This window comes from Budorcas taxicolor, chromosome 25 (assembly GCF_023091745.1).
Source record: "Budorcas taxicolor isolate Tak-1 chromosome 25, Takin1.1, whole genome shotgun sequence".
Lineage (NCBI taxonomy): Eukaryota > Metazoa > Chordata > Mammalia > Artiodactyla > Bovidae > Budorcas > Budorcas taxicolor.
The window spans coordinates 27,003,305-27,018,346 of NC_068934.1; the positions used below are offsets into that span (position 1 = coordinate 27,003,305).

General features: G+C 38.0%; 1 protein-coding gene across 1 annotated transcript; it reads right to left on the minus strand.

The window, feature by feature from the left end:
• Window positions 1-10,211: 10,211 nt before the first annotated feature.
• LOC128069032 (olfactory receptor 10G6-like) lies at window positions 10,212-11,146 on the minus strand. The gene is given in 2 exon segments (XM_052662323.1): window positions 10,212-10,972; window positions 10,975-11,146. Coding segments are annotated over 2 exon segments (933 nt in total).
• Between the last annotated feature and the right edge of the window lie 3,896 nt (window positions 11,147-15,042).

Sequence of the window (15,042 nt, forward strand, 5' to 3'; positions counted from 1 at the left end):
TTCAAATTTCACCAGTGCTTCTCCGATATCACTTTTCTTTTTCAGGACCCAGCAGAGGATCTTAGTCTCCTTTAATCTGTGACAGTCCCTCATTCTTTCCTTGTAATTAATGACTTTTGCCCTTTTGATGAGTACCAATTATTTTCTATAACATATTTCAATTTGGATATGTATGATGTCTTTTCTTGAGTAGATTGAGATTATGCAGTTTTGGCAAAATACCATAGAAGTGATATTGTATCCTTTTCCAGGTATACATCATTTCAGGGTGTATGTGATATCAATATGTCTTATTATTGGTTATGGTAAATGTCTTGCAGCGGAGATACTTTGAGACTATGCTTATATTTTGTATCTCCTCAAATTTTCACTCAACAATTTTAGAATCATCCATTTTGTCAGGGAACATTATTATCTTGTTGTTTGTCTAATGGTGATTTAAAAAAAATTCCATCAATCCTGTACATTATTATTAATAATTGGAATTCTTCTGTATGGAAGAACAGTTTCTTCTTCCTGTTTATTTATTCAATTATTTATATCAGCAGAGATTCATGAATATGTATTTTATTCTGTGATTAAACATAATGCAGTATAATATTTATTTTGTTATTCAAGTTGTTCTTTTTGACCATTTGGGGCTCCTTCAGTTTTTCATCAGTATCTTATTGTTATGCTTCACCTTTTTCATACATGTCCTAGTTTCCTGACACAACAGGATGTTCCAGGCTGCTCTTGTATTTTCCCTTCTCCAACCCTAGATGCTGCAACTTCTCTAAAGAGCCTTTCTATTGGAGAATTGTATTAAAATTTAGAAATCAAATCTGATTTCTAAGTGCACTCCTTGCTACTGAGATGTCTTTACTCCTAGGGACCCTCAACAAATAGGAAATATATGTATGAGTACTAACCCATCCAAACATATGCATCTATACTTATTTCTGTACCTTTAAAAATTTTTTAAAAAATTATTTATTTATTTTTATTATTTGTTATTATTTTTTTTTTTTTACTTTACATCAACATGAATCCACCATGGGTGTACATATGTTCCCCATCCTGAACCCCTCTCCCACCTCCCTCCCCGTACCATCCTTCTGGGTCATCCCAGTGCACCAGCCCCGAGCATCCTGTGTCATGCGTTGAACCTGGACTGGCGATTCTTTCTTATATGATACTCCCCCAGCCCTGAGCTTCTGTATCATTTTATCATCATAATTTTAAAAGCTATTTATTTGTAATGATGCTTCCAAATTCCAATCCAACACCACTTTTGCTCTCTTTATTTGTAGTTTCTTTCTCCAACAGTGATAAACCTACTTCTCATTACCTAAATTTGTCAGTTCCATATTAGATTTTTTTCTTTAATTGCTTTTGGATTTTGAGTCATAATACAGAATTATTACCTTATGTCATGGTTGAAGAATAATTCACCCTTGTTTTCTTATATTATTTGTAAGCTTTCACATTTTACATTTAGATTCCAAATCTGTTTGCAGTTTATTCTTTTCTGTGGTGGAGGAGATATGGACCTAATTTTGTATGGCTTGTGTATATGAAGACTTTGATTTTTGCATATTAAATCCCTTTTTATTACTGGTCTTTTAAATTGAGTTAGTTTTATAATTGATTCTCTGGGATTTTCCAGATGTCCTATCTATTATTTGCATATGGAGATACTTCTTTTTTATTGCTTATGCAGTTTTTATTTATATTTAAATATTTATTGGAGTATAGTTGATTTAAAATGTTGTGCTAATTTCTACTGTATAGTAAAGTGAATTAGTTATACATATACATATATCCATTCTTTTAAATATTCTTTTCCCATAAATATCATTACAGAGTATTGAGAGGACTTTTCTGTGTTATACAGTAGGTCCTTATTAGTTATTTATTTCCTATATCGTAGTGTGTACATTTATATAATTTAAAATATTGACCATCTGTCTTTTTGCTAAAGTTTTCTCAATTATCTTTTGATTGGTTGATGTTCTTTCATTAGTAGATTCCTTAGGAAGGGTTGATGAATGCAAAATTCCTTAAGTACTTAATGTGTTGAATGGTGTTTTTTCATTGCCTTGATCTTTGAAGGGACAGTTGTGCTGCATATGAAATCATTGGTTTATACTTTCTCTTACTGAGTTTTTAAAAACATGTTGTACCATTGCGTCTTTGCTGTGCATTTTGCTTTTTAAATGTCTGATGTCTTAGTTAATTCTTTTGCTTTTGTAAATTATTTAATAATTTGGTTGAAGTCCTTGATGGTTTTATCTTCATATTTGAAATCTAGTAGTGTCTTAGATTTGCTTAGGATATCTTAGAGTTGACTTTATAAAATATAACAGAGACTAGATTTTAAAATTATATATCTATTTATAATATGAACATAACCTTGATATGAATTTCAAATAAAAATAGCAAACAAAATAAACTTATAGACTAATATCATTTATGAATATGAGTGCAAATAATCACATAGAAGCAAATACATGTCAAATAAAGTAATATTTGCATAGAGCATAAGGATATTTTAGTATCAGGAAACAATTCATTATAGTTCACCACATTAAGAAATTTATAGGAGAAGAAAATATTACCCAATAAATTTAGGAAACAAACCTCAATAGTCATTATGAAAAGAATATCTTAGTATATTAATAATTTAAAACGAAATAAAGGGTACAATTATTTTAGGGACAATCACATTTATGGTGACAATTTACTTGTATTCCCCTCAAAGTCAGGTAAAATAAAGAACATCTCTTTTATCCTTTACTGTTGCTGTTGCCAAGTCGCTTCAGTCGTGTCTGACTCTGTGCACCCCCATATATGGCAGCCCAACCAGACTCTGCTGTCCCTGGGATTCTCCAGGCAAGAACACTGGAGTGGGTTGCCATTTCCTTCTCCAATGCATGAAAGTGAAAAGTGAAAGTGAAGTCGCTCATTTGTGTTCGAGCGACCCCATTGCCAGCAGCCCACCAGGCTCCTCTGTCCATGGGATTTTCCAGGCAAGAGTACTGGAGTGGGGTGCCATTGCCTTCTCCGTATCCTTTACTACTGAGCATTTTTTAAGTATCCTTGTCAACATGATAAAATAAGAAAAAGAGAAAAGATTGTGCCAAAGAAATAAACTTTGTTTTTAATTTAGGAAAAAACAAGAATTGTATCTGGACTCTAAAAATCAGCAGTTGCATCCATTTATGATAAAAACTCTCCAGAAAGCAGGAATAGGAAGAACATACCTCAACATAATAAAACCTATATATGACAGACCCACAGCAAACATTATCCTCAATGGTGAAAAATTGAAAGCATTTCCCCTAAAGTCAGGAACAAGACAAGGGTGCCCACTTTCACTGCTACTATTCAACACAGTTCTGGAAGTTTTGGCCACAGCAATCAGAGCAGAAAAAGAAATAAAAGGAATCCAAATTGGAAAAGGAGAAGTCAAACTTTCACTGTTTGCAGATGACATGATCCTCTACATAGAAAACCCTAAAGACTCCACCAGAAAATTACTAGAGCTAATCAATGACTATAGTAGAGTTGCAGGATATAAAATCAACACTCAGAAATCCCTTGCATTCCTATACACTAATAATGAGAAAGTAGAAAAAGAAATTACGGAAACAATTCCATTCACCATTGCAACGAAAAGAATAAAATACTTAGGAATATATCTACCTAAAGAAACTAAAGACCTATATATAGAAAACTATAAAACACTGATGAAAGAAATCAAAGAGGACACTAATAGATGGAGAAATATACCATGTTCATGGATCAGAAGAATCAATATAGTGAAAATGAGTATATTACCCAAAGCAATCTACAGATTCAGTGCAATCCCTATCAAGCTACCAGCCATATTTTTCACAGAACTAGAACAAATAACTTCAAGATTTGTATGGAAATACAAAAAACCTCGAATAGCCAAAGCAATCTTGAGAAAGAAGAATGGAACTGGAGGAATCAACTTGCCTGACTTCAGGCTCTACTACAAAGCCACAGTCATCAAGACAGTATGGTACTGGCACAAAGACAGACATATAGATCAATGGAACAAAATAGAAAGCCCAGAGATAAATCCACACACATATGGACACCTTATCTTTGACAAAGGAGGCAAGAATATACAATGAAGTAAAGACAATCTCTTTAACAAGTGGTGCTGGGAAAACTGGTCAACCACTTGTAAAAGAATGAAACTAGATCACTTTCTAACACCGCACACAAAAATAAACTCAAAATGGATTAAAGATCTAAATGTAAGACCAGAAACTATAAAACTCCTAGAGGAGAACATAGGCAAAACACTCTCTGACATACATCACAGCAGGATCCTCTATGATCCACCTCCCAGCATTCTGGAAATAAAAGCAAAAATAAACAAATGGGATCTAATTAAAATTAAAAGCTTCTGCACAACAAAGGAAAATATAAACAAGGTGAAAAGACAGCCTTCTGAATGGGAGAAAATAATAGCAAATGAAGCAACTGACAAACAACTAATCTCAAAAATATACAAGCAACTTATGCAACTCAATTCCAGAAAAATAAACAACCCAATCAAAAAATGGGCCAAAGAACTAAACAGAAATTTCTCCAAAGAAGACATGCGGATGGCTAAGAAACACAAGAAAATATGCTCAACATCACTCATTATCAGAGAAATGCAAATCAAAACCACAATGAGGTACCACTTCACACCAGTCAGAATGTCTGCAATCCAAAAATCTGTAAGCAATAAATTCTGGAGAGGGTGTGGAGAAAAGGGAACCCTCTTACACTGTAGGTGGGAATGCAAACTAGTACAGCCACTGTGGAGAACAGTGTGGAGATTCCTTAAAAAATTGCAAATAGAACTGCCTTATGACCCAGCAATCCCACTGCTGGGCATACACACCGAGGAAACCAGAATTGAAAGAGGCACATGTACCCCAATGTTCATTGCAGCACTGTTTATAATAGCCAGGATATGGAAACAGCCTAGATGTCCATCAGCAGATGAATGGATAAGAAAGCTGTTGTACATATACACAATAGAGTATTACTCAGCCATTAAAAAGAATACATTTAAATCAGTTCTGATGAGATGGATGAAACTGGAACTGATTATACAGAGTGAAGTAAGCCAGAAAGAAAAACACCAATACAGTATACTAACACATATATATGGAATTTAGAAAGATGGCAGTGACGACCCTGTATGCAAGACAGCAAAAAAGACACAGATGTGTATAACGGACTTTTGGACTCAGAGGGAGAGGGAGAGGGTGGGATGATTGGGAGAATGGCATTGAAACATGTATACTATCATGAAAGAATCAAATCGCCAGTCTATGTCCAGTGCAGAATACAGCATGCTTGGGACTGGTGCACGGTGATGATCCAGAGAGATGTTATGGGGAGGGAGGTGGGAGGGGGGGTTCATGTTTGGGAACGCATGTACACCCGTGGTGGATTCATGTCAATGTATGGCAAAACCAATACAGTACTGTAAAGTAAAATAGAGTAAAAATAAAAATTAAAAAAAAATCAGCAGTTGCACTGAAAAATTTCGAGAAGCTTCCTTCTAAAATTAGAACTATTTTTTTTTGCAGAAAATATAAATGCTCCATGCATTCATTGAATAATAAAAAGCAAACGGTCAGTTTAAATAGATTTTTGTGTGTTTATAAGGCACATGAAATAATAAATAAATATATGACAAATTCATTATTTATTGTGAAAAAGGCAAAATTACTATGAATTACATCAAGTTAGGGGCTAAAGGTACCTTACAGGTTCTTAGTCTTATACATTATAGAACCAGTTGGCTAATAGTTATCTCTTTAGGTGAATGAAAGAAAAGCCTGAAGAATAAAATACGGTATTTAGGTTATAGGACAGGCAATAGTTAAATTTGGTTTCAGTGGAATATTGCTTTGACTTGTTTAATCTGATAAGCAAAATATTTTGCTTAATTTCAATTTATCATTGCATATCATAGCACTGTATCTGAGTGAACCAATATTCACAAGTTCAGTGAGATAGTTCTTTCCTTGTGCTTCATATTTCATAATTATTGTTCCTTTTAATAAAATAAGACTGAGCAAAAGGAGATTTATAAATATTTCTTGGCACTTTTTCTTTTTTATTCCAGATATGAGGTTTAAGAAGAAAATTAAAGAAAACACTTAGGTTTTCTTTCATTTCATTATGGCAAATAAGATAGTTTAGCAACCATTTTGAGTATGAAACCAACAATTCAAAAATCAAGATCATCTGTCTGCTCTGTTAATACAAAATTAACTGCTGCAGGAAATGCCTAACTGTAAAAGTCTAGAAAAATAGACAAAAATCTATACATTAATTCTTTTTAGGCATTGGACAAAAGGCAGTATAGGATTATGATTCCTGGAACAGGGGAAACAAATGAAGTAAGTCCTGAGATTGCCTGAACTTAATGCCTGGAGACAGTTTCTGTAATTCAGAAACCCATAATACATTAAGTATTGGTTAAAATCCTCAAAGGTTAGTGCCTTAGTATGCGGACTTATGAGATCAAGAATAAAAGCTGTTGTATACCTAGTCATAAAAAGAACCAAATGGAAATCTGAGAGGTGAAATGTATAACAACTGAAATAAAAAGACACAGAGTAAGATGAACAGCAGCTTAGATATTGTAGAAGAGAAAGATCCGTGAATTTTAAATGTTAGAACAGGGCCTCAATCAACTGTAGGATAGTATGAAGCAATCTAATTTTTATGTAATTGGAGTCTCAGAGGAAGAGGAGAGAAGTAAGTAGAAACAAAATTTGAATAAATAATACCTGAAAATTTCCAAATTTTATGAAAACAATAGACCCACAGATAAGAGAAACACAATGAGCAAAAAGTAACATAAATATAAATAAAGCTGCACGAAGGCACACACCCCACACAAACTACTGAATTCACTGAAAGAGAGAAAATCTAAAAGGAGGACAGAGACGAAGAAGACTCATTATGCTAAAGGAACAAAGATAGGAATGACATGAAACCTTAGAAACCTGTTAAGCCAGCCAGAAGAGGGAGCATCTCTAAAGCAATGAAAGGAAAAACCTACTATCAACCTAGAATTCCATATTCAGCTAAAATATCTTATGTAATAAAGGTGAAGTAAATAGTTTTTTCAGACAGTCAAAAGCGTAAATTTCATTTTCATTAGGCCACAATTATATGTGAAAAATTTAACACTCCCCAGTTATTAAAAATGTAAAAATAAATCAGGAGAATATAGAAGACTGAAGCAATGCTGTCCACTAACTTGAGCTAACTGACAATTATAGTAACAGAGTCCTGCACTGATTCCTGTAAATAAAGCTTCTTTAAAAGTGGTGGGGTGATATGAGAGAATAGCATTACCAATTGTATATTACCATGTTAAAATAGATGACCAGTGCAAATTTGATGCATGAAGCAGGGCACCCAAAGCTGGTGCTCTTGGATAACCCAGAGGGATGGGGTGGGGAGGGGGGTGGGAGGGGAGTTCAGAATGGTAGGACACATGTACACCCATGTATGGCAAAAACCACCACAATATTGTAAAGTAATTACCCTCCAATTAAAATAAATAAATTAAAAAAAGATAAACTGAACTTGGTGGTATAAGCGTTTGAAGGGCAGGTTATTTTTTTAAGGTTAAAATCAGAAAGGTCAATTCTTCTCTCACTTTTAGAGAAAAATTGGAAATTCAAGTTAAATAAGATGTTAAGACTTAGGTGCTTATTCACTTGCAAGTCACACACACACACACACACACACACACACACACACAGAGGATAAAGTAAAATTCGTTGCTTGTTGTTTTTATGAGGTAGGTTTCTTAATTTTAAGTGATGAGATATATTTTATGTTTCTCGATTAACAGTTAAACAAGAAATTAAGTTTTTTATGTAAACCCTTCATTTTTGCATGGTGTGTCATTGGTCTTGATGAGAAAAAAGAGATGCTTATTTACTTTAATCCAACTTTCACGTCTCTGTTCTGACCCAGGAGGCTTATTAACTGAGTTCTGCTTCTGTTTGTGCGGTGGGATGTTGAGGTGCATGTAGTAAGGCGGTGTTTTATGTTTGTCAAATAGAGTTTGTAACTAACTGCTTTTTCCCATCCCCAGGGCCACTCCACCCAAGATAGCTAATTAAATGTCTCTAGCGGTTTCTCTTGGAGAAGGAAATGGCAACCCACTCCAGTATTCTTGCCTGGAGAACCCCGTGGATGGAGGAGCCTGGTGGGCTACAGTCCACGGGGTCGCAGAGTCAGACATGACTGAGCGACTTCACTTCACTTTATCCTTAGGGTTTATATTGTTCCTATCACATGAAAAATTCTATCTATTTACTCCTTTTTTTCCCGAGTAGATTTTACAAGACCTGCAAACTGCGGATCATCCTATACTTTACAGGGCGCCAGCTTTATAAATTCCAGGTCCAGTTCTCTTTCTCTAACTCCTTTTCCTGAACTACCGCAATACTTATTGTACACTGAATTATAAACCAATTTTAAATTTCCATTTCTAATCATGGAATGGCACGGGTGTTCAGTCGTGTCCTGCTCTAACCCCATGGACCGTAGCCCACCAGTCTCCTTTGTCCATGGGATTTCCCAGGCAAAAATACTGGAGTGGGTCGCCATTTCCTTCTCCAGGGATCTCCCAGACCCAGGGATTGAACCCATGCCTCTTGCATCTACTGCACTGGCAGGCACAGTCTTTACCACTGGTGTCACCTGGGAAGCCCTTTCTAGTCATATATTGATAGTTTATCTACATGCTCACGTATAAATGCGGAGAAGGCAATGGCACCCCATTCCAGTACTCTTGCCTGGAAAATCCCATGGATGGAAGAGCCTGGCGGGCTGCTGTCTATGGGGTCGCACAGAGTCGGACACGACTGAAGCGACTTAGCAGCAGCAGCAGCATGTATAAATGTATTTTCTTCTTGTAAGATCATAGATGCATTTAGAATAGATGACAATGTTATAATTTTGGAGTTACACTGAATATGTTTTTGTTGATTTGAAAGGAATTGTTTATTCATGCATATTTTGATGTTCAACCTTACGTCTCTGCTGTTAGAGCAGACAGCAAGAAAAATCACTGCATGCGCACATCTAGGCTCAGAAAATGTCTGATACACATAAATCAGTTCTCCTTCCTTTTGCCAGCTTTTTAACAAGTAGAGTTGATTTTGGAATAGAATATCATCATATTTCATGGGCTATACTTACCCATGTATATTCAAAACATCAAAAATTCAAACATCAAAACAAAACGTCCTGAGCACTCTGGGATTGAGGGGCCCTCCTTGGACCCTGGCAACATTATCACAAAAAAGGACTAATAGAGCAGACCTCATCTTCTTGCAAATAGGTATATGCACCATCCCATTTGCATCTCCTCACTCATACTCAATTGCTGTGGAAAATGCCAGGATATGGTAGCATGCATTCTTCTACCATCTCATATGGTCTGTTTAATTAATATCCAGGAAATCAACAGGGAGATCTAGTCATAAGGAAGTTTATCCTTGATATACCAATGTCAATTTTACCAAAGTAGAGTTCTGTGCAAGCTCAGAAGGCCAGAACTACTCAGGCCAGTGCACATTTCATGGCTTCCTTACTTTGCAGTGAAAGTGCCCTCTCAAGTTAGAGTTCATGGGCCATTTTTTATCAAAGTAAAAGACAGAGAGTGAGTATGGGAAAGCCACTTACTTCCTTGAACTTCAGTTTTCCCACAGTTACGTGGGAATAATAATGCTTACCTCCTATAATTGCTGTCAAGATCAAATTATATGGTTTGCATGAAGGTTACTTGTAACCTGTAAAAAGCTATGTGGGTATCAACTCAGGGATTAGAAGCAGTAATACACATGGAGAAGGATGCCACAGAGAGAGTTTTTAGGTGGACAATTTACTTATCTTAGATTTTTTCTGCATGTTATCATCCTTGATGAGTTGCTTTGATTGATTTCCATTGCTATTCAAGGAGGAAACAGGAAAAATCATGTTCAAAAGTAGGTTACAATATAGAACTTTCCAAGGTTCCCACCTCCATATCTAGGGGTCTTCAACTCTCTTTATGAATTCTTCATTCTCTTTCTCTCTTAAAGCTCCCCAATTATCTGGTGTCCCATCAGATACCCTAAATTTTAGCATTTCCTGCATGTCTGTGATGCACGGAGTCAGTGAGGCTTCACGACCTTGCGACCTCCCAGTCTCCATAAGGCGGCCTTCATTTCTTTGTTGCGGAGTGTGTAGATGATAGGATTAAGCAAGGGAGTGATGACTGTGTAGAACACAGCTACCACTCCATCCAGGGGTTCCTGAGAGCCAGGGCGCAAGTAAATGAAGGTGCAGGGCACATAGTAGATAATGACGACAGTGAGGTGGGCGGCACAGGTGGAGAAGGCGTTGCGGCACCCGTCGGCAGACCGGATTCGCAGGATAGCAGACACTATGTAGCCGTAGGAAGTGAGGATCAGCATAAAGCAGGTGAGGGCCAGGAATCCAATGTCCACAAAGGTGATCAGCTCGTTGATGGTGGTGTCAGCACAGGCTAGACGCAGCATGGCAGGAATATCACAGAAGAAGTAGTCCACCTGGTTTGCACCACAGAAAGGCAGCCGGAATATGAAGCTTGTTTGGAAAAGTGAGTGGAGGGTGCCTCCCAGCCAGGTGCCAATAGCTAGATAGTTACAGACACTGCGGGTCATGATGGTGGCGTAGCGTAAAGGCTTACAAATGGCTAGGAAGCGATCATAAGCCATGAGTGTGTACAGGAAGCATTCAGTGCAGCCCAGGAAATGGAATGAAAAAAGCTGGATGACACAGCCTCCAAAGGAAATCATCTTACTGTCCAAGAGAAAGCCAGCTAACATCTTGGGGACAATGGCAGAGGAAATGGTCATGTCCAAGCGGGAGAGGTGACATAGGAACCAGTACATGGTGGGTGGAGCTGGGTGTCCACCAAGACCGTGAGGATGATAAGCCCATTCCCAGAGACAGTGAGCGTGTAGATGACAAAGAAGGTTAGGAAGAGCGGTACCCCCAGCTGTGGTGGGTGGTGCAGCCCCACTAAGATGAAGTGAGACACGGAAGTCTGATTTCCACGTTGCATCTCCTTGCTGTTGACATCTGGCCAAAGAAGCAGCAGAAGGGAAAAAGCAATGCTGTAAATTCTGTAGGCACGGGATATATATTCTATGTCACTGCCAAATATGGACCGAAAAGGGTCTCCAAAAGAGAGATCTTCTCTAGCTCTTGTTCATAATCATTCCTTCTCCTCAACCCCTGATTCTGAGATTCTGCTTGGTTTCAGACAGCAGGTTTTCTCTCCAGGGTTAAAACCCGTGTAACAGATTATGTGTGTATAGTTCTGGAGAGTGAAGGAAAGACCATACACAGAAATAGTCATGTCAGAAGGAAGAACAATCATATAATACCTAAACCAGTCTAAGAAGAAATGACTGTTCTATTGTTTTCCTTCAGTTTGATCTCTGATCTACATACTAGAGAGTTAGGTTACAGCTTATTTATTTACTGAGAGTTGGAATTATATTTCTTAATGTAAGTTTGCCAAATAAAAAACTGTGTATTTTTAAAAATGCACTATCTGGTTTATACATCAAACATAAAATATTCAGAATCTTTGAAATTATGTGAGGAATATCTATTTTTATAAATTCTACCTCAAAAATACACAAGCCCTTTAAAATCATTCAGGTTAGTGAAGCAATACAAAATCTCAGCTTCAGGATACCTGTTGTCATCTCTTCTCTCTGCTTCTGCCTGAGTGCCATCCATCTTTCCATCCATCCATCCATCCATCCATCCATCATGCATCTGTCTGTTCATATGTCCATTGAGTAATATACTGTATACTGTATCTTAAGACCATGGATGCTGAAGTCAGACATGGTTTAAACATCCTAGCTCTTCCACTTTGACTCATTGGAAATCTTGGAAATCCCATGGACAGAGGACACTGGTGGGCTACAGTGCATGGTATCACACAGAGTCAGACATGATTGAATGATTAAACAATGATCTTGGAAAAGCCATTTCACCTTTCTTTGCCTGTTTCTAGAAATGGGGACAACTGTAGTGTCGACTTTATGGGGCTCTTGTAAGGATTAAATAAATTTACATAATTCACAGTAACCCTCAATGACTTTAGCTATTATGTGTCAGGGTTCTGTATTGGAAAAATTCAGGCATTGCATTTGTGCCTCAGGTCTGAAGTGAACCTGTAACTTCCAGTGAGTTGTCAAATAGTACATTTGAGTTCTCAGAATTTGCAGCATCATCATAAAGAGGCTTTTCTCCCAGGACTACTGGTGACAGGCATCAACCACAGTGAAAGGAAGAAATCAGGAAGGTGGCTAAGAAGGTGCTAGAGCTCTTTCAGACACTGAGGGGTTATGGGAGGTGTATCCTCTTAAGTGTCCCCCTTTCCCCACCAATATTAGCTCTAATAGTCTTTTTACCAATTGGAAGCAAGTATCCGAAAGAGTATGTTACCTTCTTGAGAATTCAAGTGTCACCCAGAATAACTCAGAAGGCTTCGAAAAGTGTGGAATGAAATTTGGCTTCCAGCTGGACAGCTAGCAGGCAAAAGGACCAAGATGGCAGCTGTGGCTGACCTCTTTATCTTCTCCTTCTACCCCATGAATCACTGTGTATCCATAACCTTTATTCCTTTCAGTCTTCATCAGTGCCACAGAGACGACTCATCAGTGAAGATAGGTGTTTTGGGGGCTGAGCGATTTCCCGGGTCATGAGATTTTCCTTGTTAAACCTAAAAGAGTCCAGGGCAAATCAAGACAGGTGGGCACCTTAAGTAAGAGTCAAACCACACAGACTCAGACAGCAAAGAATTTGCCCACAATTCAGGAGACCCAGGTTTGATCCCTGGGTCGGGAAGATCCTCTGGGGAAGGAAGGGAATGGCAACCCGCTCCAGTATTCTTGCCTGGAGAATTCCATGGACAGAGGAGCCTGGTGGTCTACAGCCCATGGGGTCACAAAGAGTAGAACATGACTGAGTGGCTTTCACTTTCTTTCAAACCACATAGAAACTAAATAATCTCTCTACATGTAGCTACAGAATCTATTTTGAAGCAACTTCAGAGGAAATTCTTAGAGGTTTCCTGGGCATTTCCTTGATTACCAACCTTTACTGGCATCACGGTGCCCAGGCGAAAATTCAAACACACCGGCATGCCCTATGGGAACAGAGACACTTATAACCTGATGTCCACGTACTTCCTTAGCCTCCTCTCTGTGCTCCATCCCACAAATCTGTGCTGTAGTCAAACATTTTCCCCCCCTTTCCTTATACATTAGTCCCTTTAATATGTACTAGCCCTGTTCCACTGGTGCTTGAAAATTTCTACTAATCTTTCAAGATCTCATTCATGTGTGATGTACTAAGTAAAGCTTTGCTTCCCTTTTCCCCAAAAGGCCTTTCATTCTTTGTAGCTGCCATAGTACTTCATTCACATTTCTATCATAGGCTTACTAAGCAGGTTGCAATTTACCCTCTGTGTGCCTGATCTACCTCATTAGGCTGTGAATTCCTATGGGGACTTTGTCTCATTTTTCTTTTGATTCCAAATTTATAGCAGATCTTGCAGAGAAAGATTTTTATGTTTTATTGAATATAAGGATTTCACCCTGTCTTGTCTGGATTCCCTATTATCTAGACCCTCAATCTAGGATGACAATCAATTATGTCTTTATAATCTAGGTCCCCAAATCATAAGAATTCCAGTACTGAGACTGTCACTACTTACTATATTGTTTTGAGCAAATTCCTTAATATGCCTAGTGTTGGCTTCTCATTTGTAAGAGAGAGAGAAGGGGAGAGAGAGAGAAAGAGAGAGAGAGAGAGAGTGAGAAAGGAGGAGTTTGTTCTGATTCTTACCTAAAAAGAAATAGCTATCTTTTCTATATCAGTAAGGGTTCACACTTTAAATTTTGTTCTTACATACAGAAAATCAATTTTCCTCCTAGCCTCAGTTCTCTTCTGTACTACAAATTTTTCTCTTGTCTCCTGGTTGCCTTGGCATCTCACTCTTCATTCATTTTTATAATTTATTGTTCTCTCTGCACAATACTGTATGCCACATGAAAGAACAGTGGAACATCCTACTAGTCTCTGCATGAATCAAACACACCGTTTCTACCAGCTCTTGCTTACAATAGCTCAGATCCTCTTCCCAGCCCCACCAGATTCCCCATAATGTACATGCATGCATGTGTACTTAGGCTTCCCTTGTGGCTTAGCTGGTAAAGAATCCTCCTGCAATGTGGGAGATCTGGGTTTGATCCCTGGGTTGGGAAGATTCCCTGGAGAAGGGAAAGGTTACCCACTCCAGTATTCTGGCCTGGAGAATTCCACAGACTATACAGTTCATAGGGTCACAAAGAGTTGGACACGACTGAGCGACTTTCACTTTTACTGCACAATAATCATCATTTTCCCCCTGGAAAGAGAGAATACTCTATTGATGGTTTTCTTATTGATAGCTAAAACTTCTCCAGTCCTGTGGTGTATAAAGTTTAGTCAGTACCACATTATATTATGAGCATGGTGAAGGTGAAGTCTCTCAGTCCTGTCCAACTCTTTGCAACCCTGTGGACTGTAGCCTACCAGGCTCCTCTGTCCATGGGATTCTCCAGGCAAGAGTACTGGAGTGGATTGCCATTTCCTTCTCTAGGGGATCTTCCCGACCAAGGGATCGAACTCAGGTTTCCCGTGTTGAAGGCAGATGCTTTAACCTCTGAGCTACCAGGGAAGCCCATATTATCAGCATATGATATATTCATCCATGTAATGGGAAAAGAAGCAGTTTCCACAAGCAGTCTTGGGGAAAAGGACATGAGTACTAGCTCTATCTGGCCATTTGTAGTCTGTATGAACTGGACTAGGCTTGAAATAGATCCTGAAGCTTACCAGGGTCCAAAACTGAGAGGTAAGTTGGCCTTCAATGAGCAGAGTATGAGGTCCCTC